This window comes from Lynx canadensis, chromosome B1 (assembly GCF_007474595.2).
Source record: "Lynx canadensis isolate LIC74 chromosome B1, mLynCan4.pri.v2, whole genome shotgun sequence".
In the NCBI taxonomy this organism is placed as follows: Eukaryota; Metazoa; Chordata; class Mammalia; order Carnivora; family Felidae; genus Lynx; species Lynx canadensis.
In genome coordinates this window covers 86,788,415-86,816,068 of record NC_044306.2, presented here as the reverse complement: position 1 = coordinate 86,816,068, position 27,654 = coordinate 86,788,415, and the positions used below count along the sequence as shown (strand labels likewise).

General features: G+C 43.4%; 1 protein-coding gene across 2 annotated transcripts in view; it reads right to left on the bottom strand.

The window, feature by feature from the left end:
* Window positions 1–241: 241 nt before the first annotated feature.
* Window positions 242–27,654, bottom strand: part of SETD7 (SET domain containing 7, histone lysine methyltransferase) — a 51,150-nt gene continuing 23,737 nt past the window's right edge. The window contains exons 4-8 of one of the 2 annotated variants that reach the window (XM_030313033.1): window positions 24,299–24,488; window positions 18,486–18,567; window positions 14,842–14,959; window positions 11,637–11,794; window positions 242–750 (exon numbers count right to left, since the gene is read on the bottom strand). In XM_030313033.1, the coding sequence (XP_030168893.1) occupies window positions 543–750; window positions 11,637–11,794; window positions 14,842–14,959; window positions 18,486–18,567; window positions 24,299–24,488 (756 nt within the window). In that variant the 3' untranslated portion in view covers window positions 242–542. Of the gene's footprint in view, window positions 751–1,414; window positions 7,209–11,636; window positions 11,795–14,841; window positions 14,960–18,485; window positions 18,568–24,298; window positions 24,489–27,654 lie in introns of those variants that run through there. The other variant, XM_030313034.1, reaches the window with a different exon arrangement.

Genomic DNA, 27,654 nt, shown 5'->3' with positions numbered 1-27,654 from the left:
GTCCATTCATTTTTTTTCTATGTACCCTATAAGAAGTGAAGCTCTAATTTCAAAATCATAGCTTTTGCTTTTCATAAACAAACAGAATTTTAAGAAAAACATATACCAATACATTGCAGCAGACAGAGTTTGCATTATCGTTTTATATAAAAGGCAACAGTTGCTTTCTAAAATATTTTTGGGGTAGAACTTTCTTATTGAACCATCCCAAATTAGTCAGATGCTGAGCTGAAATTAAACGTCCACCACAGCAGAAGTGCCTTCTGAATGGCTGCTATCTAATTCTGGATATGACCACTGAAATAATTTCAAGTCTAATATGAACTAGCAGGCTGAACAGTCTGAAACATTAAAACCTAAAGAAAGATATTTAGTGGAAGGTACCTGTGGGGACGATTACTGAGACCAAAAGAATGTGGTCTCGATCTTCCTCACCTTACCTTATTCCACAACCTTTGACTCCACACCAATTTTAATGCCCCCAAAGTTGCCTGAGCCTTCACTTTTGAGATTTTAGCTTCTTAGACTTACCCCGTTGGCATTTAAATTTTAATCTCATACCCCTCTCCTGCACAAGGAGGAAGAATACTAATATTGTGTGTTAGTGGGTGAAACTTCGCCTTAAAGATCCAGCATATGGAAGTGTCTCTATCCAAGTGATGAATCTGATCCAGCATCAGGTTGGATTTAATCACCTTACTTGCTTCGGTCTTCTTCCTAGGAGGTGTGATGAGATCAAAGACTGGGCACCTGAGGGGGATAAGATAAAACAGGAGGTCTTGCCGCCTGCTTCAGTTTAATGCCTAACTGCCCTTCACGTAGTACCACCCAGCTTACTCCAATCCATTGCTTTGGGTCCCTGGGCACAAGGCACAACTAATAGCAAAGTATTATTTTTACCTCCGGTGTCTTTGGCTTTTGTTCCTTGGGAATGTTGGAGGGGCAAGTTTGGGAATGCGAGCTGTGATCTGGGGAGGAGTCAGGGGTTGCCGGTTTCCTCAGCTCAAAGCTGTCCTAAGGTCTCCACAATCTACCGCAACATCTCACAAAATTCCCATTATCTTCTTTAAACCATGAGCCGAAGCTTCCCATCCTTCAGGTATTTCCCCTGATCATTTCATTTATATCCAATAGCCTTAACCTTTATGTAATCAACTAGACCCTCTTGTGTGATGTTGATAATTCTTCTGGATTCACAGGTACACGTGGAGTCGTGCTAAATCCAAAGCTCCTAACCATTTTATACCCCTCCTCCCCTCTCCTCTAACGCTTTGAAAATGGCAAATGGCTAATCACATTTTAAAATAACTCAAAATGTAAAGGTTGGCTTAGTAATTTCGACATACAATAGACATGTCATAAGAACAATGTTACTGCCTTTCTGCCCTAAATGACAAAGAAAGACACTGACAGATGATTGTATATTTTGTTTAATACTTGCATTGTTTCTATAGCGCAATTATAGCAATCTTTAAATTTACTTTTCATTACAAATATTTGTCAAGTTTTGTTTCAGAAACATTTTTCCTACTCTCTTGCACATGCACCCAGACACACTACAAAAAAACTCATTCATAACACAGTAAGGGCAAACATTATTCATGTAAACATCTTTCATTAATTTCCCATAATTTAAAAAAATCATAGAATCATAGATCTTGAATAAGGCTCATAGATTTAGTTCAAATTCCACAAAAGACCAATCTTTTGTTAACTGTGACGGGGTTAACTTTTGGTTGCAATGAATGCTGAAAGCATACCCCTAGGTTCCAATCCTTAAACATACCTCACAACCTAATAAATGCATTTCAGGATAAAAGGAGAACGTAGAAAACCCAAGAGGAAACCTTTTGAAAGAGGGAGCTCAGACCATGAACCTGATTTCTTCTATGGTAAGCAGACATCACACACCCCCGTGGTTTCCCAATGCAAGGATCGAAGTTAATTATAGGAACCCAAAATATAACCAAGTCACTATGTTAAGATACATTGGCGTGTGTGTACATATTGCTAGTATACACAGTGAAAATTTGTCATGTTTATCATTTCTTTATATCCAGGACCGAAGCAGAGGGAAAACAAACAAACAAACAACCCACTCAAGTTGAATGCCGTTACAAAGGAGTTGTTCTAGTAACGTAAGAGTCAGGAGAGTTGGGAGGTATGTCCCAGAGATGTGATTGGTCTTGATATTAAAACGACTTCTAACAACAGTGTGTAAAGTCACAGACAGAGGAAGCAAGGATTTGCATTATCCGAGGACGTCTCTCTCTGGTTGAAAGTTTGGTGCTTGCGTGCATAGTCTCCCAGAGCTGAGACGGGAAAGGGACTGTGCTGAGAAATGGGCCCCTTGCCAGCGGCTCCCTCCTCCTTCCTCCCAGTGAGGCGGAGGCCAGGAGGCAGGGACTGCTGGCAAAACCGTGAAGTTCCACCCTGGGGTCTGAACCCCAACTCCACTGAGGGCAGCCTCCCTGACATGTGTGACTAGGCAGTAAGGGTGGCGGTTGATGGTGGCCAGAAAACCCAGTTCTAAGGTTCCCACGGCCACATCTGGCTTCTGATTCTGCTGCCCTGCAAAGAAATTGTGCTCCGGATAACTGCACCAGTGTCTCTAATGCCTCTAATTCACTCGCGGGCCCTCAAAGGCCTGGAGTGATGTCACTTAAAGGTGGACACACCTCCATGAGCACCTAACTTACACCAGGAAGCGGCAGAGGCACTGGGGAAGCCTACAAGCTCTCTCCACGTCAGATGCAACAACGCAGGGCAGTTGCCATGAGTCAGAGTTATTTGTAGGCTTTTGAGTTTTAAAAATCAAAATTGACCTGCATTGTATCTCAATAGACTCAGGTAATTCTCACCAAAAATTTTGTAATTTGTTTAAATAGCACTGGAATAATTCAACTTCATTTAAATATATTCATTCTACCGTGAAAATATTTCATACAAACATCTATTTACATACAAACACATTAAAATTTGTGAAAAGGGTTTCCACCCCTGTGGTTGTATGGCTTGAAATAGTTTCATTGCTTTGAATATGTCTGCACACATTTGGCAAAATAAAACTATTAAAATTTAGTAGTTTTAAAATAAAAAAGTGACAACAAGGCTCCAAATTCCTGAAGGGAAAGATCAAAGAAAACACAATCTATCAAGGTACCTCAAGTAGATGTAAATTTAATATATTTTGTGAACCTTTGATCTGTGGCAAATAAACATTACAACTATCAGTCTTGCAACATAGTTTTGCTTGTTTTTCTAAAAAAAAAAAAAAAAAGATGTCTGGATTCTAAATCACTACTCTTAAGACAGAAACTTGAGGCAACTGTTTTAAAACAAGGCAAAACAGAAAACTATACTTTCTTGGAAGATCTTAAATGCACTTTGTAGTGAGTGATTTAAAATTTTATATATTAAAGGAAAGTTTCTATAAAGTGCCACATACTGTCTCACTGAGAAGGCAACCCTTGAATTCACTGTTTACAGTTACTGCCATTTTAATAGTTACAATTAAATGTTGTAAATGGTTACACTTTTGCTTCCACGTTGGCCTTTCCAGGTTGTTGGTGGTAAGGAAATAGTTTTTCAAGTGTGAAGAACCCGTGGAAGGCAAATACATTTAACTACAGCCCCGGACAGGTTCAAAGAGGTCTTGAAAAACGAACTTCCTTCTTTGTTTCTCAGGTAGACCAGGGACGAAGCAGGTTAAAATAAGAATAGGTACTACGAAACTCAAGCCCTCCCTGCCTGTTGCCTCTTAATGTCATCGTTCCTTTGTGTCGGAAACTCAGTCCTTACCGTTGTCTTGTTAGTCCGTTCAAATGTCCATGTGGGACATACTCCTACAGATTAGTTCCTATTCCTAACTCTAACACAAGATAATATTTTGTCCTAGAAAAGCTGCTAAGGAAAGATCTAGTCATGCAGGAGTTGGACCGAGACGGCTCTGAGTGAATCTCCTCCAGACGTACCCTCACGGGTGCCAGCGTGTTTTGGGAGAGCACAAAGTTATTTCTTTATTCCCCACCGCATGGAATCTTCCACAATTCTGCTGTGGTCATGATGCGACCAAAACTACCAGATTTGGCTGCTTCCTGACATGTTTCCTTCCACCGTGGATGTAAAGATTCAGTAGAGAAATACATCCCGAGGCTTTCCCTGTCACACTTCGGCTCGAATAAGGAACAAACACGTTCCTTTCTCACCCGTTAATTCTTTATGGTACCTCAAACCACCACGACTTCTTTACCTACCTACAGAACACAGTGAACCTCAACCCCCCTCTGATTCCAGTCCATGACAAAGCCTTCCATTTGGGAGTGGGGTTTGGTGGCGGGGGGGGGGGGGTCGTGGGAGAGCAGGAGCGACAAAGCCAGGCAGAGACGCAGAGTAAATGGCCAGAGGTACGCACGGAGGGCCTTGCAAGAAAGGAGAGACGCTCAGAACAGGGAGGGAGAGGACGGAAAAGAGCGAGAGATCAGCTGGACATGGACAGCAAAGCTTCCTACAGACAAGAGAGGAAGTGGAAAGAGATGGGACTGGAGAATAGGAGGAAGAGCCAGAAGGCACAAGAAGAGAGGAGGGAGAAAGAGCGAGAGAGAGAGAGAGAGAGAGAGGGGCTTGGGTGTACTTACTGTTTCCCCCGATTTGTCTGAAGGTCACAGACACACTGCTGGGTTTTAAACTGAGGGTTGTCATTACATATCTAATTTGAAAAATGGGTTAGCTGGTACTCCTTACAACTCTTCAATGCCTTATATCAAAGGAAAGAAAGGAAGAAAAAAAGATTCCATTTGAGTGGGGTAGTTCCAATAACCCATCAGGTCAGAGATTACACCCCCACTGCAGCCTCAGCAAGAATGACATTGTCCCCGGGAATGACGTCACTCGAGGCACAGCTGTGTTGGAAGTGTGACCGGCTCCATCCTGACCTCGCTCGCTGACCTGGCTCTACAGCTCAACTGGCCGAGGGCCAAGTAGAGCCATCTTTCTCCTGAAGACAGTCACTGACTTTGGGACGCATTTGAACGAAAGCACCCGTCAGAATACAAGTCCCGAGACTGTCCCTCTGTCGCTGTCTACAGAATGGTCTCTTTCTACAGAGAAGAAGCTATCCTATCCTGCTGCGTTTTCATCCAAAAACCCTATTGGTTCCTTTTGCGGGAGATCTTTCTGGCAGCCCTGACCACTTCTCACATGTGAACACTCAGCTCATCCTCCCTGAAACCACCGCCGCCTGGATGCACGCCTTGCACTGGCCACGTGCCCTGGCACTGCAGGGGGGTGGGGAGCTCCAGGATGCTGGGCCCTGCAAAGGAGGGAGGGGCCCCTTCTGTCACTGTTTGAGGGCTGAATCCTGTGTCCAGGGGCCGCCTGAACTGAAAGTTGTGAACAGCGCTGGATGGAGCACTTTTGCTAACTTCTTCCTAAGAACAACGTGCACCTGACAAGAAGGAGCAAATTCTGTCCTGTTTCTTTACTCCTCTCACTGCTACCAAGCAATCCGTGCTCAGCCAGAGCTCCCCCACTGGCTTGGAAGGCTGTGGCTCTCAAGACCAAACCGGCTCAGGTGACAGGTGCCACCACCAGCGGCTGCATTTCAGAACCACCGCTGCTCTCCAGAACTTTCCAGCTGCCTTGTGGAGGCATCTGAACAAGACATGGCTAGGGCACGTGGTGAGGGCGCTGGCAAAAGCCCAGAACTCTCAGAATTCATTCAGAGCGATCCCAGATATGTTACATACCTAACTAGCTAAACTAAAAAAACAGGGGTTTTCTCCTTATTTCTGCACTTGTGGTTACACATGGCTCGCAAAATCGCTGAAATGCTATTGATATCATTGCTTTTAAACTATACAGGTATTACTCTTAATTCACAATGCTTTGAAGCAGGTAAGTGCTTTGAAGTTACAATAATGAAGAGTTTTAGTATTAAGGTTTAGATTTGTACCTAGTGATCAGTATGTCTCTCTTAACAGTAGCAATTAAAAAAAAAATCAACTTTTGAATTCTGTGTTAGAATTCTAGTTTGTTATTTGACTTTTGAATTCGATGCACTGTGCCACAAGCCAGACTGCTCTATGTTATGTACATTTAAAGTGTACCCGAGGAGAAGAAATTACTAGTACTATTAAAGATATTGCAAAATTGCCACAGTTACTGCTTAGAAGTACTAATTTCCCTCTCTCCTTTCTTAAAGTATATAATACAACTCTTCCATAACTTAACGCAAACAACGTAAACTCATCTCTTCTCACATCTTAAAGCAAAGGTATCTTTGTTTACATGCGAGAATAATAATTCTATAATAATACCCTGGCCCTATGAGCCAGTTCTTTATATTAGGACATAATAATGAAACAATGATATAGAAAGAGCCAGAGAGACCTACGCACTGGCACGGACACGAAATCCATTTGGAAGTTTTCTCTTATAAAAGATATAGCTAAGATAGAGAATGAGACTGAGGGGTGAAATGACTCAAAAAGTGGGGTTCTGTTCGCTAGGAAAAAAAAAACAAAGCCATTCTATTGCAAGATACAGATCAAAGGTTAAAAGGCAAATTATACTACATTTAGAGAATAAAAATGTAGTAATTCTCTATCCTCCATACGGCATATACACCCAGTGTGAAAACACACCTGGTGTTGGCCGTAGGAAAAAAACATCATGGAAAAACCACCGGCTAAAAATGACTGAAAAGCCCCCTTTCCCTTTTTCAGTCTAATCATTTGGCATCTCTGAGTGTGGTACAGATTTAGACTTGAACCACCCAAGAACATCATGCTGTGTCAAGTGTTCGACAATACCTCTCAGTAGGACGTTGTTGCAAGGCTAGCTAATTTTAAATCTGGTATGAGTAATACAGTCAAGCCTAGTTAGTATGCGAGAAAGTCGTTGCTAACGCAGCGTGAGAGGATGTGATGTCACAGCATGAGCAGTCCCTGGTTGTCCCGTTGTCGGAAAACGTAGTGCATAGATCCAAGTTTCTATTCCAGGTCTCTGAAGCCCAGGGCTGAGCCTTTCACTTCTGCTGGGTGGCCTGGAAGGCCTTTAGCTCCACCTGGTACCACTCAGGGGCTTCAGGCCCACTCTTCCCCGGGGGACTGTGGTCATAGCCGTAGGCAACGGTGAGTTCCTCATCAGCCTCCACAGCTCGGAGTGTGCGGATGCATTTGATGGGCCCAAAGCGGGGGTGGACAAACCTAGACACCAAGATGCACACAGTCATTCCTGGGCCAGACCAGGAGGTTAGAAGCAAAGCCTGGGTGCGGGTGGGGGTGGGGGTAGGAATCCCCCACGAGCTCTTCCCCGGGTACCACTGGTAGGTCCTCAAGTGTGGCCCACGTATCGGCCAGCATCAGCTTCTCACCTGCGAGCAGCTAGACGTGGAGAATCTCAGCCCCGCCCAGACCTGATCTGGAATCTGCATTTTAACAACAGCTCCAGGGGATTCATGTGCACGCTCAAGTTTAAAAATCTCTGTTCTATCTTCCTTTTTGAGCATATATGGCACTCTGTATTTATAAACCAACAATCATGGTCAACCACAAAAATCTGTCCTTAATGAGAAACTGGATCCAGGGCAGCCGGTCGGCATTTCGGCTCATGTGGCCCGTAGCAGGCGATGAGCCGGCTGTACCTTGTGGGCAAGGCTTTACCAGGGTGCTTTGGGAGCTGTAAGGAAGAGCCCTCCGGACTTTTAAAAGCAAAAAACTCTGCATTCCACCTATACAGACAGAGGAAGTGTTGTTTTCTAGCATAAAAGTAGATGAAGATTTCTTTCCAAGAGGGAAGCCTAGACCTCTCTGCCAACCTGCCTTTTAAATACTTCCCTGTGAAGCATCTTGTGAAGGGAGCAGCTGCGGGTGTCTCAGAACCTGAGGCAGGGCTAACGCTATGGCTACGTTCCTCTACCAAAGGCTCCCAACCCGGTTCACTCCCATAACACCTGCGGGAGAATAGGGGATAAGTCAGTAACAGACTTTTAGCTCACCTAACGGCTTCCGAAACCCCAAATGGATATATACATATATGTAAGGCATGGCCAAAAAGAAACTTGCTTTATTTCTATATGTATTGGTCAAATAAATCTCATTCGTTTATAGTCACATTTTGAGCAAAGGACATTGAGACACCAAAGGAGAAGTTTCCAGACCCTAAGTTAGATTGGCACATGCACCATGATAGGAAGTACTTGGCTAGTTCCCTATATTGGTGGTGAGGAAAGGAGTGTGTCCGTGGTGTAGGGACATCTTTTACGTGGTGGACAAAGGAACAACCTCACCCTCACTCCCAGGGGTCTCTATGTTCACCCCACGTGGGTGTCATCTTTCCTGGAAAGCACTCTTGACTCAGGGTCAGAAGACTCTGGTATGAGTCCTGGTTCGACACGTTATTACTGCCCCCTCTCAGAGAGCTTACTTCCGTATCTCTGAATCTCACTTTCCTTACCTGCAAATTCATGGTAATAGTAGTAATCCTAATCCTATAAGAGTTGTCATTGTGACAAAATAGGATCACATATATAAAACATCTCACACAATACTTGGCACAGAGGACTCAGCTACTCTAAGTGACTACATGTGCATTGTGTGTGAGCATGTGCACACGCACAGAATTCTCACACTGTGCCCCATCACAGACATCCATCCCTGCCCCAGGAACTCAGGAATTCCTTATGAAAATCACAACTCTTTGTCTCTAAATTAAAACATTTCATGAAAAAAATAATACCCCTGGGTGCCTGGGTGGCTCAGTCGGTTAAGCGTACGACTTTGGCTCAGGTCATGATCTCGGGGTTTGTGAGTTCGAGCCCCACGTCAGGCTCTGTGCTGACAGCTCAGAGCCTGGAGCCTGCTTCGGGTTCTGTGTCACCCTCTCTCTCTGACCCTCCCCCGTTCATGCTCTGTCTCTCTCTGTCTCAAAAATAAATAAAGGTTAAAAAATTAAAAAAATAATAATACCCCTGAAATGGAGCTCAAGCTAATCTTCTTGTGCACTGAAAAAGTCTGGGAGAAGCCTAAGACTTCTGTTACAACCTTCTTCTATTTTCATTTTCCTACATGTTACTGTTATTTTCAAAGAGTAGAAAATGGACACCCTGAAAAAAACTCAATTTCAGGTGCTGATTCTCCAAGGCAAGCACTAAGGCACAACAATTAAGGACACTTAGCCACTTGGACTAAGAGGTCCGAGTTTCCTGTCCATGAGTGAGGGGACAGTAACGGAAGTTGCCCCACAGAGGTACTGGGAGGACTAAATGAGGTAATTCAGGAGAAGCTGTTTGCACAGCACCAGCCTAAAGTGCTCAGAAAACGCCAGCAGCACGATTACTGGTCAAAGCAAACCTCTGCACCGAGTGGTTTGACCCCTTGGTGACATGTTACCTATATTTACAACTAGGAAAGTAGTCCATCTGGCATTTTGTATCAGACTACAGCTTATGGGATATTGTTTTGTTTATGTCAAAGTGTGCATAATAATACCAACGATTTTACAGACAAATGAATGCCATGAATTGGTATCTGATTTTTTTTTTAGTGTTTATTTTTGAGAGTCAGAGAGAGAGAGAGAGAGAGAGAGTGAGGGAGGGAGGGACAGAGAGAGAAACACAGAATCTGAAGCAGACTCCAGGCTCTGACCTGTCAGCACACAGCCCAACGCGGGGCTTGAACTCACGAAGGGTGAGATCGTGACCTGAGCTGAAGTCAGAAGCTTAACCAACTGAGCCACCCAGGTGCCCCATGTCTCTGAATTTTATATGATGATATATTATTATTCAGGTAGTCTTCCCATTACCCCAAACAACTAATATTTCACATTGGACTCAAAGAAAATAACCCTGAAGAGTACAGGGACTTGATTCTGCACAAATGGTTCCCTCCCTTGTCTCCTGTGCTCTCTTCCTTTTGGGGAGAAAAATCATGTCCTTGCAATGAAATCACAGAACTAATTTGTTTTGAAAGAGCAGTCTAAGTAGCATTTATTATCGCTAGTTACCACTGCTTTAAAAGATTGTTGGTAAGCTGTGTGCAGTTTGGAACGATGCTTTGGCCTAACTCACATTGGCCACGAAAGCCTTGGAGTTAATAACAGTGTCCGTTTCATTTTACATGACACATGTCCTTTGCCATTTCTACCTGCCCTTTAAACAGCAGTTGTAGCTTCGGTACTTGTTTCTGGGTGCCAAGGGGAGCAAGTCCCTGCCAGAACAATTTTCAAGCCATCTCAGGGATGCAAGGAGGGACATTCAAATCCTGGCAGTTTTCCCACAGATTAAATGCACAGGATCTAATCCTGCTTCTGTTAACAAGCAATACACTGAGGGACTGCAGGCTCTAACTGAGCAGAAAAGGTTGCACGCAGCTGCCTGGCCCCCAGGAGGATCTGGCATTCTCCAACTGAGCTAAGGAGATCAATGATGATGGTACAAGGAATCCCAACTATACCCTTCAAGGAATAGTCAGAGATGCTTCACTTTGGGAGGAGGACATTCAAGGGGTATATGAAAACTTCTAAAATATTTGTAGGGCTGCTATGGGGAAGAGAGACTGGCATAGCGCACGAGAAAGGGAAATGATTAGGGCCAAGGGCTGGCTGTTCCAGGAAACCCACTTAGTATCCACGGAAACAACATTCTAATCATCAGAGCCCAAAAGCTAGTTTCATAAAATCTTCAGTTTGTCCAGATAGCTGCCCTCAAGGGCGGCTCCCCGTCGGTGAAGGTTTACAAGAAAAGGTTCTACGAGCAGGTGGAAATGGAGGCTCAAACTCTGAGAGGTAGGATTATTTGGCTTTTTAAAATAAGAGCTTTGTTGAGATGCAATTTATATACCTCATAATTCACCCATTTGAGGTATACAGTTCAGTGGGTTTCAGTCGTGCAACCATCACCACTGTCTAATTTTAGTTCCTTGCACCACCCTCAAAAGAGACCCCATGCTCATGCGCCATTAACCTCATTTCCCTCCACTCCCCCCGGCCCTGGGCAACCACTGATCTATATTCTGCCTCCATGAATTCTGCTGGGTGGACAATTCATACCAATGGAATCATACACTATGGGCCTTATGCGACTAGCTTCTTGCACTTAGCATGATGTTTTCAAGGCTCATCCACATTGTAGCATGTGACAGTACTTCTTTCCTCTGTATTGTCAAATAATGCGGACTCTGATTTCAGGGGTCTTTTCCAACACCGAGACCTTGTGCCCTAAGCTTTAGCGTTTTATTTTCCTCCTTCCTTTCACACACCTAAAAGAGTTCACTAATCTCCACTGTGCAGAACAATTTTAATTTTTCTAGTATTTCAAGTATAACACCACCCTTACTTCTCCAGAATGAGACAACGGAAGGACAAAAAAGCATCAACAAAACAGCGCACACAAAGTACAGTATTTCTGTAGCATTTCTACCCTTCCAAGCACTTTTCCATTTCTTGGCCTACTAAGGCCGGAGGAGGAGCTAGTTAGATTCTGAGTTTCAGGTCATAACTGTGAGGGTCCTGGGAGGGTAACTTGGAGGGAGCGGCCTTCCGTGGGGCGGGATGACACCTGTTACATGCCCTCCTCTGTCTCAGGGCCCTGGCGGATAGGACCTAGATCTGCCCTGGCAGCTCGGTGTCATACTCACATGTCGTAGATGCAGTTTGGAGTGAAGGAGTGATTTGCCTTGTGTCCCAAGGAGGCACAGTACTTGGATACATGGTTGTAGGGCTCAGGCACATCAATGACCGTTTCTTCATCGAGGGAGAGGGTATTCCCATTAAGGGCCCAGTCCCTGCTGTCAACCTGTAGAAAACAAGAAAGCAAACATTAGAGATAGCCATTCTCCCTAAATCTCAAAGAACATCAGCGATATTAACTCATTTATCCTTATGTTTCATGGTTTGAGTGTTATATACGTGAAAAGAACCTAAGGCATCTGTCTGCACACTGATGGTGCAAAAGCCATTTATGGGCAGCACCAGGCAGCTCAACTTACAATGTATTAATTTTTCTTTATCTTCTATGAAAAAAAGGATTTGAAGTCCCTTAAAAGACACACAAAAATATAACCAGATGTCCCTAGGTTGTTTATTTCTTCACTGCAGGCTAAGACTTGTTACTTCAAAAGCCTTCCAGCACCAAACTCAAATTTTTACACATCTAATTGTTTTTTTTTAAGTTTATTTATTTTTGAAAGAGAGAGAGACAGACAGAGCGTGAGTGGGGGTGTGGGGCAGAGACAGAGGGAGAGACAGAATCTGAAGCAGGCTCCAGGCTCTGAGCTGGCAGCACAGAGCCTGATGCGGGGCTCGAACTCACAGACTGAGAGATCATGACCTGAGCCGAAGTCGGACACTCAACGGACTGAGGTACCCAGGAGCCCCATTGCACATCCAATTGTTTTTTAAAGGGCCCAAACAAAGCAGAGTTTTAGCCATTCAGGGCCTGCTTTCCTGGGGACACCTGACCCCACATCTGCCATCAGTAGATTAGATAATTCCAGCACCATAAAGCCCCCAGACGGCCTGTGTCCTTTGGAGGTCTCTGGCCCAGAGACCCCTCACCGTACCCCAGGTCACCTAGACACATAAGCCCCCTCTCTGCCCCTCTCTTTCCTGGGAGTTCCCTGCCTTCCTCCTGCTCTGTTTGTGGCCTTCGTGCACAAGCTTCTGGATGTGCTGGGAGCACATCCCGTCTCTTGCCGCCCTAAGCACTGCCCAGTGTCAAGAAAACCTGTGTGCTACTGCCTCCTGTGGTCTTATCTGTTTCTCTGATCAACCTCCAAATCCCTTGGACCCCTACTGTGAAGATGAGGCAAAAGAAAAACAAAAGTAAGAACATCAAGTGGAACCAGAACTTGAGAATGCAAAACTGTGTTTCAGGAGAGTCCTTCACCTTTGTTACAAGCGGGTGACCAATGTGACCAGCAGAGTCCCCAGCTACCAGTGTGCTTTCTTACCTACATCAGGGCTCATTCACTAATAGGCTTCCCTTCTCCAAGCCACTTCCCCACCCCAAGCCACAGCCCAGGATCTGGTGATGCCAGCCGAACAGTTTTTTGAGAGTAAATAGGATCACTTTTTTTTTTTAAGTTTATTTGTTTATTTTTGAGGTGGGGGGGAGGGGCAGAGAGAGGGAGAGAGAGAAAGAACCCCAAGCAGGCTCTGCACTGTCAGCATGGAGCCCAGTGCAGATCTTGATCTCATGAACCGTAAGATTGTGACTGGAGCTGAAATCAAAGAGTCGGATGCTTCCCCGACTGAGCCACACAGGTGCCCCTAGGATCACATTTTTATATAGAACTATTGACTCTCAGAGTTGTACTGTCTCTCCTGCCCCTAAATTACAACTGGGCTGTTATTTGTGCCTGATATTTATTCAACAACTATTTACTGAGTGCCTACCATATGCCAGGCACTGTCCTAGGTGCAGGGAATATAGCAGTGATGAACGTGAAAAAAATCTTCACGGGTCTTAATATTCCAGCCCTGTCACGTGATACTGAGATACCATATACTTTAGGTTGCTGTTAGTTGTATATTTTTCTTATCTCCCCAATAGAATCTAAATTTCATGAAGGAGGGTGCGTATCCATTTATACAGTACAGCACAGTGAGTTTCGCCTGGAGCCAGATTCTGCTGTTTGAAATCCTGCTTGAACTCTGACGGTTACTGTATTTGTGACCTTGGGCAAATGGCTTACCCTCTCTGGGCTTCAGTTTTGTTATCGGTTATCTAATGTTAGAATAAATAAGTAGCGTGTCAATATCCTGAGCCACCTTTCATATGCTGAATCTCCTGGACCGTCAGACACAGAAGTCTGGCTATGACCAGGGGATACCGCGTGCCCAGCCACGGCTCAGTTTGAGTGCAAAGCCATCCTTGTTGGTACAATGGCTTTGAAAGTGCAAACGCTTGATGATTTCATGGCATTTCCCCCATAGCAGTCCATGGCAGGAAGTAAAAAAGTGAAGACATGAATGAGCAATAGAACCAGCAAGCCCAAGTCCTGCACGCTTAATGCAAGTGAGACCAGATGGAGACGACAAGCCAGGCTAAAGCATCGACTTTCTGCCCTTAGGCAGACATGTAAGGAAGTTCATTGTGAAGCGAAGAAACAGAAGCAAAAACACACATGAATTCTGGAAAATATATCAAAGTTGTATTTTAAAGGCAAGAGGTGATTATTCTTTAACTTTTTGTTTTCGTTTTTTGTTTGTTTGTTTGTTTTTGTTTTCTTTTTGGGGTTTTTTTGGGTTTTTTTTTTTGGCAGTAGAATACTTCCTGGCTGGATGCAGGCTACTGTGTGACTTTTGCACAAACAGGAGGGGGCCTGCCTATACAGTGCCCTGTGCAAGATCATAATAATTACTAACAGAGTCCAGTTGGATCTCAATTTTTCAGATACTGGGTGTAGCACAGTGCAAAGCAATTGCTGTCTCATTCACGGCAATATCCCACTTTTGATAAAATAGCTGTGAAACTTAAAAGAGACCCCAGAGACATCCCCTGTCCCTCCCGCCATGTGAGGCTGCGATGACAAGAGGGCCATTCATGAACCAGGAAGTGGACCGACCAGACACCAAATCTGTCAATACGTTGACCTTGGACTTCCAGCCTCCAGAACTGTGAGAAATAAATTTTTGTTGTTTATAGGCCATGCTGTGAATGGTATTTTTGCGACAGCAGTCCAAAGACTGCTATGAGACAGTGTATCCCACCAGTTTTACCAAAAAGACTGTTCTTTCATATTTCTAGGGAATATTAAAGGGGCTAACAGGAAAATTAAGAGTGTTTGAAACAAAGCCCGTTAGCCAATCAAGTTGATTCTCCGCTTCTACCCCACTCACCTCTTGGTGTGTAATTCGAACTCCATTATAAAAAGACATAACAGTATTAGGTCCCACTGCTACCTTGGAAAACAGTCCTTCTCCAGCACTGGAAATGAGAGATTCAGCAACATAAACCCTAAATAGGAAAAACAGTCAAATGATGGTTCTTTCAGTTTGATATGTTACTTTTTATATCAACCATCAACATAGTATGGCTACTGAACCCAAAACATCAGTTCATAGTAATCCAGTGAGGAAAGAAGGAAGGAAGGAAGGAAGGAAGGAAGGAAGGAAGGAAGGAAGGAAGGAAGGAAAGTTAAGCCCTAACATTTGGCATTAGAAATTGAGGAACTGCTACTTATGTACCTTTTAAGAGTGATGTCTAGGGGGTGCCTTGGTGGTTCAGTCAGTTAAGCATCTGACTCTTGGTTTCAGCTTATGTTATGATCTCACAGTTCGAGGGCTCAAGCCCCACATAGGGCTCTGTGCTGACAGTGTGGAGCCTGCTTGGGATTCTGTCTCTTTGCCCCTCCCTACTCACGCACTCTCTCTCTCTCAAAATAAATAAATAAAACTTAAAAAAAAGAAGAGTGTTGTTTAAAATATGCTCTCAAATATGGGGAATATTATATATAGTTGACCCACGGGTGTAAACTATGCAGGTCCATTTATATGTGGAATTTTTTTTTAATGTTTTTATTTATTTTTGAGACAGAGAGAGACAGAGCATGAACAGGGGAGGGGCAGAGTGAGAGGGAAACACAGAATCCAAAGCAGGCTCCAGGCTCTGAGCTGTCAGCACAGGGCCTGATGCAGGGCTATAACTCATGAACCGTGAGATCATGACCTGAGCCAAAGTCAGATGCTTAACTGACTGAGCCACCCAGGTGCCCCTATATGTGGGATTTTTACAGTACAGTACCACAAATGTCTTTTCTCTTCCTCATGACTTTTTCTTTTCTTTTCTTTCCTTTTTTAAGGTTTTATTTTTAAGTAATTTCTCCACCCAACATGGGGTTCAAACTCACAACCTTGAGATCAAGAGTTGCACGCTCTACCAACTGAGCCAGCCAGGAGCGCCCCTTTATGACTTTCTTAATAACATTTTCTTTCTTTCTTTTTTTTAATGTATTTATTTTTGGGAGAGAGAGAGAGAGAGAGAGAGAGAGACAAAGACAGAGTATGAGCAGGGGAGGGGCAGAGAGAGGAGACACAGAATCTGAAGCAGGCTGCAGGCTCTGAGCTGTCAGCACAGAGCCTGATGTGGGGCTCGAACCATGAGCTGAGATCATGACCTGAGCTGAAGTTGGTCATGTAACTGACTGAGCCACCCAGGCACCCCCTTCCTAACATTTTGTTTTCTCTAGCTTACTAGAGAAATACTAAGTAAGTAATAGTAAGTAAATAGTAAGAAATACTAATATTTATTAAGAATACAGAATATAATACATATAACATAAAAAATATGTGTTAATCAACTGTTTATGTTATTGGTAAGGCTTCCTATCAACAGTAGGCTATTAGTAGTGAAGTTTTTGGGGAATCAAAAATTATATGTGGATTTTCAGCTGTGTGCAGTGGGGGAGAGGGGAGGTGCCCCAACCCCTGTGTTGTTCAAGGCTTCACTGTATTCATAAAGCAACTCAACATTTGATAAGAGGTTTTTTTAAAAAAGAAATTATGTTTTTAGTTAATGAGTGTTTTCACTGTCTTCCTGGACAAGTAAACATTTCCAAAGTAATTCAAGCTATGCCCATTTGTCAGGGCTAAATAGGAAGGAAAGGCTGTTTTAATTAAGCCCCAAGATGAATCTTTCACTTGAAACACTGACAGTTAGTAAAACATATTCAATATGCACTTCCAACAAAAGGGTTTATAGCATGTCCACTAACTATGGCCCAAGGGTCAAATCTGGCAGCTGCCCACTCTTGGAAATACAGTTTTATGGAACGTGGCCACGCCTATTTGCTGTCTCTTGTTGCTTTAGCGTTACAAAGGCAGAACTGAGTAGTTGCAGTAGGGACCTACAATATGGCTTTTTACAGAAAAAGTTTGCCAATCCCTGGTTTACAGGAAAACAGCACTCACTCATCATTATTGAACTGGATTGAATAAGAGAGTGCATGCCCCATGAACAACTAACATTCCAGTTCTTTGGGTGCTGTGATCTAATGACTCTGGTGGAAATGCTCATCTTTAATTTTTGTTCCATGGGTCTTACGCTTATTTTATGGACTAGAGGACTAAATTATTGCTTCCAACTTTACTCCTTCCCTGTGGTAGAATTATACATCCTGCTACTTTGCCATGTGACCTTGTGGTGCCTCCTTCACGGTGGGTAGACCATGTACCCCTGCCGGGACCATGCTGGGCTTGGCCGTATGCTCTACTTTGCTACTGGAACATGGGCAGGAGGACTGCATGCCAGGGCCCAGGTGTTAAGAGGATGACAAATATCTGTCAGTCTTCTGCGATTTCCATTCATCTCCACCAGAAGAAGATGCCTCAGGAGGCCACTGCTCCTTCAGCCTGCATCTTGGAATACAGACATGTGAAACCGACCTGAACCCAACTTGAAATCTGAAGTCCAGCCTCATCCAGCTGAGCCAAGTTGAGCCTGGTCAAAAGTGGCTGAACCTCAGCTAACCTACAGAATCATGAGTGTAACATAACATTTCTGCATTCATAAACCACTGTTAGGTTTTGAGGGTATCATTATACAGCATCATCACAACGAAAGTAACAAAAAAGATGGATACATACGATTATCGCGCTTTTGTGTTTCCGGTAGGCAAGAGACAAGAGACCAAACCCTTCCCTTTGTAAATGGACCACAGCTTTGTATCAAGAAAGAGGCCTTTCATTCATCGTGACATTGTGGTGGGAGCCCTGTCAGTTAAACCAAGGAAGTGGCCCATTTTTCAGATGGGACCAGAACAAAAAGTGAATGGGAGTCGTGCTTTGTAAGCCAGGCTAACAAATGAGTGAGGCAAAGAGAAGGCCAACTGCAGATGGCACTCTTACTCAGGAGCAGGCCAGCTGCTAGGGGACAAGCATCTCGGGGAGAGTACCAGAGCAAGTCATACCAAGAACTGAGCACTGGAGTTTAGAGAAGATGAAATGGAATGGGACTTGACACTTGGGGAATGAGCTTATAGAATCGGAAGCTTGTCATTTATAAGCTGGAATGTCTTTATGCTTCTTATATTGTCTTTCTTTCATGCCTGTTCTCTCTTAGTGAATAAAGAAATTGTCTTGTGTTCCAGATCCCCTCAGCTATGCTAAGTAAAGGAGGCATTCTGGTTCCTGCCTTGGCTAGACAGAGCTTTAAAGAAGGTGAAATGCTCTAGAGGCCGGCATGTGGCTTTCATTGCACCAGGGCCCTCAAAAAGGGGACAACTGGGTAGGGCACAGCTGGCTGCCTAGCCCGACAGCTGTCTATATGTAAAAGTTTCATTCTGGGACTGACACATGGCTATTCTGTGCTTTATGGGTGGAGAAACTCTCTCACAGGGACAGAGTCTATATGAGCATAAAAACACTCTTCATCACAATATATAAACTTTTTTTCAGAGAGCCACAAAGAAGGATTAGTTCCCACCATTAGGGCTATTTAACCTCCTATAAACAGGGCTATTAAAACCACAAGGAAAAAAAATTACCTCTCTGATTCATATGGATCTGGAAGAAGAGCATTGGTAGAAATGCAAGATGAAGTCGATTTATCAAAGTGGTACACCGAACCTGAAAAGCAAACGAAAATCTCAATCCAGGGATTACAGAGTTAGGGAAGAACTTTTACAGCGTCTCTCTGTATTTATGGGACAGAATGAGTTAAATAATGAAAAGTGTTATTCAAGTTATAGCACCTGGTGGAGAGGATGTGGAGAAACGGGAACCCTCTTGCACTGTTGGTGGGAATGCAAACCGGTGCAGCCACTCTGGAAAACAGTGTGGAGGTTCCTCAAAAAATTAAAAATAGATCTACCCTATGACCCAGCAATAGCACTGCTAGGAATTTACCCAAGGGATACAGGAGTGCTGATGCATAGGGGCACTTGTACCCCAATGTTTATAGCAGCACTCTCAACAATAGCCAAATTATGGAAAGAGGCTAAATGTCCACCAACTGACAAACAGATAAAGATGTGGTTTATATCTACAATGGAATACTACTTGGCAATGAGAAAGAATGAAATCTGGCCATTTGTAGCAACATGCATGGAACTGGAGGGTATTATGCTAAGTGAGATAAGTCAGGCAGAGAAAGACAGATACCATATGTTTTCACTCATATGTGGATCCTGAGAAACTTAACAGAAGACCGGGGGGAGGGGAAGGGGGGAAAAAGTTACAGAAAAGGAGGCAAACCGTAAGAGACTCTTAAATACTGAGAACAAACTGAGGGTTGATGGGGGATGGGGGAGAGGGGAAAGTGGGTGATGGGCACGGAGGAGGGCACTGGGTGTTGTATGGAAGCCAATTTGACGATAAATTATATACATATATATATATATATATATATATACATACACGTGTGTATATATATACACACACACATATATATACATATGTACGTATACGTATATGTGTGTGTGTGTGTGTGTGTGTGTGTGTGTGTATGTGTATATAAAAGTCATAGTACCTGGAATAAATTCTTCAATATAATTAAAAAAATTTTTTTAAGTTTATTTATTTTGAGAGAGCGAGAGAGCGAGCAAGCAGGGGAGGGGCACAGAGAGAGGGAGAGACAGAATCCCAAGCAGGCTCCATACCGTCACCACAGAGCCCGACAGGGGGCTCAAACTCCCAAATTGTAAGATCATGACCTGAGCTGAAGTTGAATACTTAACCAACTGAGTCATCCAGGCGCCCCCAAATTCTCCAATATAAATGAATGCTTTTAGATTTGCTTTTGAGTTGCATTTTTAGGTCTTAATGAACAGCCATCGTATGTATTTCTTAAAATCCCATTTTTGCTTTTGAATTGTCTTTATTCAAATGGTTTTAAAAATGCTTGTGCAATTAAAATTTTTAATCAAGAAAATGCTTTGTCATGAAATTCTGAGATCTCTCTGGGCAGATCAGGTTGAGTGATGGTTTTAAAATTTTCTGGTGGTTTTCTTCCCAGTAGACACAGTCTGTAGACTCCAACCACCCAGCCCTGGCAATTGTCTCCTTCACTAAAAATAAACATCCAGCCTCACCAGAATTAAGAACAGAACTGCTTTTGATAAAGCAAAAACACAGTCATCTTATTTCTATTAAGGTTGTTCAGAAGCAAGTCAGTAATTTATTCCAGAAACTAAGGTACACAACTGTCCTAGATTTAACACTGGTTCTCCGCAAAGGACCAGCCTCAGAGAGCCTTCCCAGAGCACACTGAAGACATCCGAGGCTCTACTGCACAGTAAGTAAAGAAGCACATTTCAGAACCGATGGGCTTAGTCCTGTAAAGTAAATTCTTTTAGGCACTAAGACATCACAAATAGTCCCAGTAAGCAATTCCTTGGTGGTTACCAGTGGTTACCAGGTCCTCTTTCAGTTTTGTTTTGTTTTGTACAATCACAAAATCCAAAATCAATGTCTCAAACTAAAAGTTAAAAAGCAATCAGGATCAGTCAAGGTCTAGCTAGGAAACAGACCATTTGAGTATTTCAAAGAGAGAATTTCACTCAGGGAATTGGTTATACAGAGCACGGAAGAACTGAGAAGCCAAACGGGCAGGTAAGGAGCCCAGAAACTGGCAAGAACTGGAAGCCATACAGCCCTAAGCCAGAGGGACAAAGGCGGAGAGGGTGTGCCTGGGGTTCTAGAGTTGGATTGATGCGGGACCTTCCTGTTGGGAGATGGAATCAGGAGACAGGCCACTGCTGGAGACACTGCTGGACACAGAGAGATCTTCTCCCCGATTCCTTTCCTCTCCATGCCCTTGGCCAGTGCCTCCCGATGGCCAAACCCAGAGAGAAGCCAATGCACATGACCCTAGGAAACGTGGCCTGCCAGCGGCAGAAGCCTCCTGCAATGAAAGCAGGACATGTGGACAAGAATTGCATCTGGGAGCAAACTGGTAATGGACCAACGCACAATCCATTAAAGGAAGTTAGTTTAAAAAAGAAACAACCCACACAATTCAACCAAACTTTTCTGTGAAATACATGTTGTATTGCACAGAAAATCTATGAACCTCCACCTTCCTTCTTTAGACTAAACCTTTCATCCCAAACGTACAGAGTGCCAACTACATGTAAAGCACTGTGTTAGGGACCGTGCAGGTGCAAAGAGGAGAAACACCTCCAGCTGCTCTTCAAGGAGCCGATGCTGTCTTTTCCAGCTTAATGTCCCTTCCTGTTTTTCCTAGATCTGCTCCAGGCAAATGGAGCACAATCTTTAGTTTTACTCCTCTCCTCTATAGTTTATACTATGCCCTTTGACCAGAATTCATTCACTTGACAGTCACTAATTCTACGAGGTGAGCCAAGCCTTAAAGACAGAATGGGAATTAACAGAGAAAGGAGTTCCTTTGTCGAGAGGTGAAGAGACAAGGCAAGAAGAAAATCCCGCCTGAGGCATAACGAAGAAATCAGCGCATGGTAAGCGGAGAACTAGAAGCAATTTATGGGGAGCCCCTGGGTGGCTCAGTCAGTTGAGTGGCTGACTATTGATTTCAGCTCAGGTCATGATCCCAGGGTCGTGGAATTGAGCCCCGCTCTGGGCACCGGGCTTGCTTAAGATTCTCTCTCTCTCCCTCTGCCCCTCTCTGACATGTGCTCTAAGTAAATAAAGATAGAAGCAGTTTGTGGTTACAAAAGCATAAAGAGAAAGGGTGTGGTGGGAGAGGTCGGCGAGGGGCAGGTTGGGAGTACTTTGTGTGAGGTGTTTGCATTACGTTTTCCTCCTCCCCATGGTGGACCAGATGGCAGCACGGCCCTGTCAGACCTCATCTGTAGGTTAGTCCGCAGCTCACTGACAGTAACTAGAGGGGCTGGGGGAGTGCGGTGGGGAGAGGTGCAGAACACTGAAGACCTGTGTCCTGTCAGTCATCCAAAGCAGCCATGCTTCTTGACCTTTGTGAAACCCAAATTGCTCAATGTATCCTTAAATTAACAGGCCTGCCAGAATCTCACCAGTTATGCCCCTCCTCCCGACCTTTACTGTGGCCTTATAATGAAAAGGGTGTTCATCATTTACAACCAGGAGTTCTAAAAAAAAAAAAAATACCCTTTGAGAACTATTACCCTCACTTCCCAAAATCTATTTCTTACTTATACTAAGAAGAAGGTAATAATAACAATAACTTTCATTATGGTGTTTTTACAGTCGCTGCCAGCACCTGTCTTTTATAATGAAGAAACAGTTTCCGAAGGGATAAAGAACTTGCCCGAGACCACACTGTGGCAAATGCTGAAGCTGAAACTTAAATGAGGTGACTCCAAAGTTCAAGGCTCTTGCCACTAAAACACGCTGCCACTTGTGAAGTTTTAAAATTGGCATCACCATTTGGGGATCCTCCCCTGGCCCAGGTCCCTTCATTTCTAAAGACTGTGGCACTGTCTCCTTTCAGAACACATGTGAAGAGCACAGATATGAGAATTTGAAGTGCAAAGATTACTGTTTCACTTAAAATGAAAACAACTTCATTTGGGGAGGATTGAAAATTTACAGAAAAGTTGCAAAAATAGTACAGAGATTCCCCAATATCCCTCATGATTTCTCCCAATGTTAACGTCTTCTACTTCTTCTTTTTTAATGTTTATGTATTTATTTTGAGAGAGAGAGAGAGAGGCAAAGAGAGGGGAGAAAAACAGAATTCCAAGCAGGCTCCACTCCATCAGAGCAGAGCCTGACTTGGGCTCGAACTCACGAACCGTGAGATCATGACCTGAGCCAAAATCAAGAGTCAGTCACTGAATCCACTGAGCCACCCAGGCGCCCATCTCATAATGTTAACTTCTTATGTCGCATGGTATGATTGTCAAAATGAAGAAACCAACACAGCTACATTACTATTAACTAAACTTCAGACTTTATTCAGATTTCACCAGTTTTTCCACTAATGCCCTCTTTCTCTTCCAGGATCCAACCCAGAATCCCACATCACATTTAAGCTGCCTCAATTTTTAACTTAAAAAAAAAAAAAAAAACTGAGACATTTAAAACAACTCAAGTTATAAATGCTAGATTTCCCATTTTTGGACATTCTCCTCTGGAGATTCTCCTTCAGATCACAAATAGCTAAATATTATTTAGGAATGTGAGTGCCTAGATTTATTATCTTTTTTACTTTTTTCTTCTTAGAACCTAACTTAGATTGGAAATACACGCATATATTGTTTTCAAGGAATCAGACCAATATAAACAGCTTCTTTTTTTCTTTGTTTTTTTCCCCCAGACTTTCTACAATAAATAATTTTATACGCAGAAAAAAACATTTAGTATGCCGTATTGTACTTCTATATGGAAATGGGGGGAGGGCGCATGGGTGGCTCAGTCAGTTAAGCGCCCGACTCTTGATTCTGGCTCAGGTCATGATCTCACAGTTGCGAGATGGAACCCTGCCTAGGGCTCTGCAATGGATGTGTAGCCTGCTTAGGATTCTCTGTCTCTCTGTGTCTCTCTCTCTCTGCCCCTCCCCTGCTCAAGCTCTCTCTCTCAAAAAAAAAATAAACAAAAAAATAAATAAATAAATAAAATGAAAATAAAAATAAAATAAAAAAAAACTAAAAGGAAATAGGATTTTTTTCTAATATGATTCCACTGGGCTCACTCATGTGTCCAGTAAGTGTCCTGTGAAGATGCCACTATGCATTTATCCTTTCCAATCAGAGCTCGGGCTGAATCAGCTTTACAATCTGTACAACCTGGAGATCTACCTAATTTGATTCTTTAATATCATTGAACTGTATTTCAGTTTTTTCTGAGATATACTAATCTTTTGAAATTCATGGAATTACTGCTGTCATTTCTTCAATTCTTCCCTGTATTATTATATAGCTATATTCTTGTCATGTGACTTTTAGCATCTGCTACTGAAATGCATATTTCCCCGTCTCATTGATGTTTGGCTTGACTATGTGATTTGCTTTGACCAATGAAAAGTGGGTGAAATTATGTCAATTCCAAGCCAAGCTTTCAGAGGCAGCATAGGTGTCTGCTCATGCTCTGACTTCTTGTGACCCACTTGGGAAAATCTTGACCCAGGCCACCAACATCCCTTCAGATGGCCCCAGAATTAAGACCGGTAAGACACAATACAATAAGAAGCCTCAAGTCCAGCCATGCCCAGCCCAGCCCACCCCAGACCAGCTGGAGTACAGCTTATCACCTGTATTTGAGATGTTAAGGTGTTTGTTATGCAGCAAAGCTGACTAATGCATGATTAAAGTGGACTAGACAAGGAAATTAACTTCTCTCAATTATGCCCTAACAACCTGCTTTGGAATTAGAGCATGCTTCTGAAGCAGATCCAACTTACTTCCAGGCATCAGTTCAAAGTGAGGCCTTCCTTCTTCAGTGGACATAAGGGTAGCCAGCTTTCCCTCTATCATCTCTCCATCAATGAATTTTCCATAAAGTGCGGTCCTCTCGTCAGGGTACACATACGCTATCTTCTCGCCTGTCATCTCCCCGTCTTCATTTACTTCTCCCACAAGGCTGCCTCCATCCTGATGGGAGAAGCCAAAAGCCAGAAAATATTATATATAGTATTTATCCACACGGCACAACTTCAAGAAATTTTTCTTGTGCACTCCCTTTGTGGATAGCACTAACATAACAGCTTAAGAACTCAGAGAAAAACCTGACGCATACTTACTTTCCCATCCAACCCCATACAAATAAATGGCTAGAGGTTACATGCAGAGAAGCACAGAAAGCCTGATTTAGGGACTCAGAGACCAAGCTGCACTTTGCAATGGTGACAAGTTACTGACACTCTCTCTTGGCTTGTTTTTGAAGAAGAACATACGTTGTATTTGTAATATTAGTTACAAACGTTTCAAGGAAATGTAACAATAAGTGTTACTTTGGGCCGATACCAAATGTGATGAGGAACTGTGGCAAGATGGTTTTACTCACTATTCATACCATTTCACTTCTCTATGTGGCATTTTGGATTTCTGGCCCATTAAAAAAATCTTTAGTTCAGATGTGTTTAAGAATTAATTTAGTGTACATGAGTAAAGAGAGTTGTCTGCAGTTTCTTTTTTTAAATGTTTACTTTTGAGAGGGAAAGAGAGAAAGCGTGAGTGGGGGAAGGGCAGAGAGCCATGGGGACAGAGGATCTGAAAAGCAGGCTCCAGGCTCGGTGCTGACTGACAGCAGGGAGCCTGACGTGGGGCTTGAACCCATGAACTGTGAGATCATGACCTGAAGTCAGATGCTTAACCGACCCACTGAGCCACCCAGGTGCCCCTGCATTTTCTAACAGACAAAAAAAGGACTTCTGGACACTGCCTTTCTAAGAATCCTACACCACCACTTTTTATGGCATTAGAAGGAAAAGTGAAAAAAAAAAATCAACTGAATTCTATTCCCTCCCCCATCACCACTTTCTTCCCACTTTTCTTTATTTACTGTTCCCTTCTGCCTCCTTCCAGGAGAGAAGCCAGCTGTGCTTCCTGTTCAACTGTCACTTGCTTTCATTCCTAAAGGTCATTAAATACTTCAGAGCAGAGGCTATCATACAATTCTGTAGCCTGGTAAACGCTAGGGACATAGTAGGTGATCCACAAATACTTTTTGAATTGAACTGGGATACCAAAAAATAATCTAATAACTAATCAAAAAATAACTGAATCTAGACTACAAGAAATGTTTCCTTTTTTACTGCCCATGCGGAAGGTCTTTATGGTATAACTTTGAAAATCTGGGACCTCTTTGGGTTTGATGTAACAAGAGTAGTGCCATGACATATTCTAAACGCTTGGTTACTTCTCCAACTCAAAGGTTCCAGAAACAGCTACTCAAAGACAGGAGTACAGGATGACTTCTGAGTGATCCCAACGGCTGCTTACAGAGAGACAGCAGGAATAAATAACATCAGGTACGTGATTTCTATAGTTCTCCATAGTCTGATTGCTCTTTGGAGAAAAGACTTTATAAATTTAAAAACGAATCACAGCACTTTCATAAAAAGAAAAATACTTGGCAGCATTTTTCATGGACAGAAAGCGCATTAGAGCTATATTATTGCTCTTTCTCCTCCCAGAGTTAATTCTTAATAACCCAGCATAAACGGGGATGATACTTCCTGCAAGATCTGCCTTCAGGCTTTCAGGGGTGATTACTGAGCAGAACGGTGTTAGGGCGTTTCTGCTTCTCATATGCTGTAACTAATGTAAGCCAACGTTACCAGTTATTTGTACAGAATTCTTTCTAGGGTCTCAGATTTTTCTCCCTTAATACTCTAAACTTCTGGTTTGGGGGTGGTGGTGGTGAATTTCTCTATCTAGTATGATAAAGCAGAGGTTCTTTTATTTCCAACAGGACGTAAACACTTTTAACTGAAAATGACGTCACTGTTCCAAGGTAAAATTCTGAAAGAAATAAGCTGTCCTGAGAGTAAGCTTATAAATACTCTAAAGGGAGCCATTCTTTTTTCCTCCCCTTGTTTCTTCTTTGACCCCATATCACAAAACAGGTGCCTGTCTGCTGTGTCAGGGAGTGCTGGGGAGGAAGCTGCTGCCTTCTCTCCTTTGCTAGGAGGCTCCCCTTCAGGGAGAAGGAATCACTCATTTGAGTAGTGAGAAGGCGGGGTCTGACAGCCAGCACCACCCATCTATTAGGTGGAGGTGACAGGGCAAAGCCTGCTGCCCCCAGAGGTCCTGTCCTGAAAGCTGTCCGTGCCCTCAGGCTGCACCTGCACCCCTCTCCATTCCTGCCCTTTCCTTGGGGAAGCTCCCCCAAGCAGGCCCTCCTTCCCTGGGGAGACCCGGGACTTCTCAGAGCTCTATCTGCAGCTGGTCCAACTGTTCCGTTCAGAGGGGGAAGGAATTGAAGTGCATTCTGACTTTGGGTCCATAGCACGTCTCCGACCCAACACGGTCATAGTAAAACTGACCTTTTGATCTCTGACACCTAGGTCTATTTCCTAGTGGGTTCTGAATTCAGAGAGAAGAGGGATGTCATTAGCCCTCTCCACTGCCAACAGATACCGTATATAAAGCAAGTGTTATCCCAGGTTAATTTGGAAAGCTTATAACTCCCCAGTGCTTCTTTCCTAAGGCAGAGTGTTCTCTGGGTATTTAATAAGATAATAATTAATACAGCAGGCTGATTCATACAAAAGGTGATCTCCTCTAGAGACTTTAATTGATCCTAGTCACAAGTAAGATGACAAGTAGTAGGAGGATCTGGTAATCCCTATTTTGCCTCTTCCCTATACCCAACTGCACGCACAGAGTTCCACTTTCCCTGACTCCATGATTTACTGTCGCATCGGCAGATCCCCAGCGCCAGGCGGCAAGATGCTCAATCGGCCTACTCCTGAAACAACAAAACTCTCTGTCTTCCTAAGCTGGTTAAGAACCTGCACCACTTCCCTCTTCCTGCTTGCCCTGTAGGCAGTGACTGAAAGGACTTTTGATCTATTGCAGAGCCTACTAAGAAGATATGTTAAATGTCTGGGCAATCATTTAAAAGATCTTTTGTGGTATTCTTTCCTTCTGCCCTGCTCCTAGAGTAGAACTTTTAAAAAAATATTTTACTTATTTCTTTATTTTTAAAGTTTATTTGTTGATTTTGAGAGAGAGACAGCGAGGGAAGGGCAGAGAGAGGGGGAGAGAGAGAATCCCAAGCAGGCTCCGCGCTGTCAGCACAGAGCCTGATGGG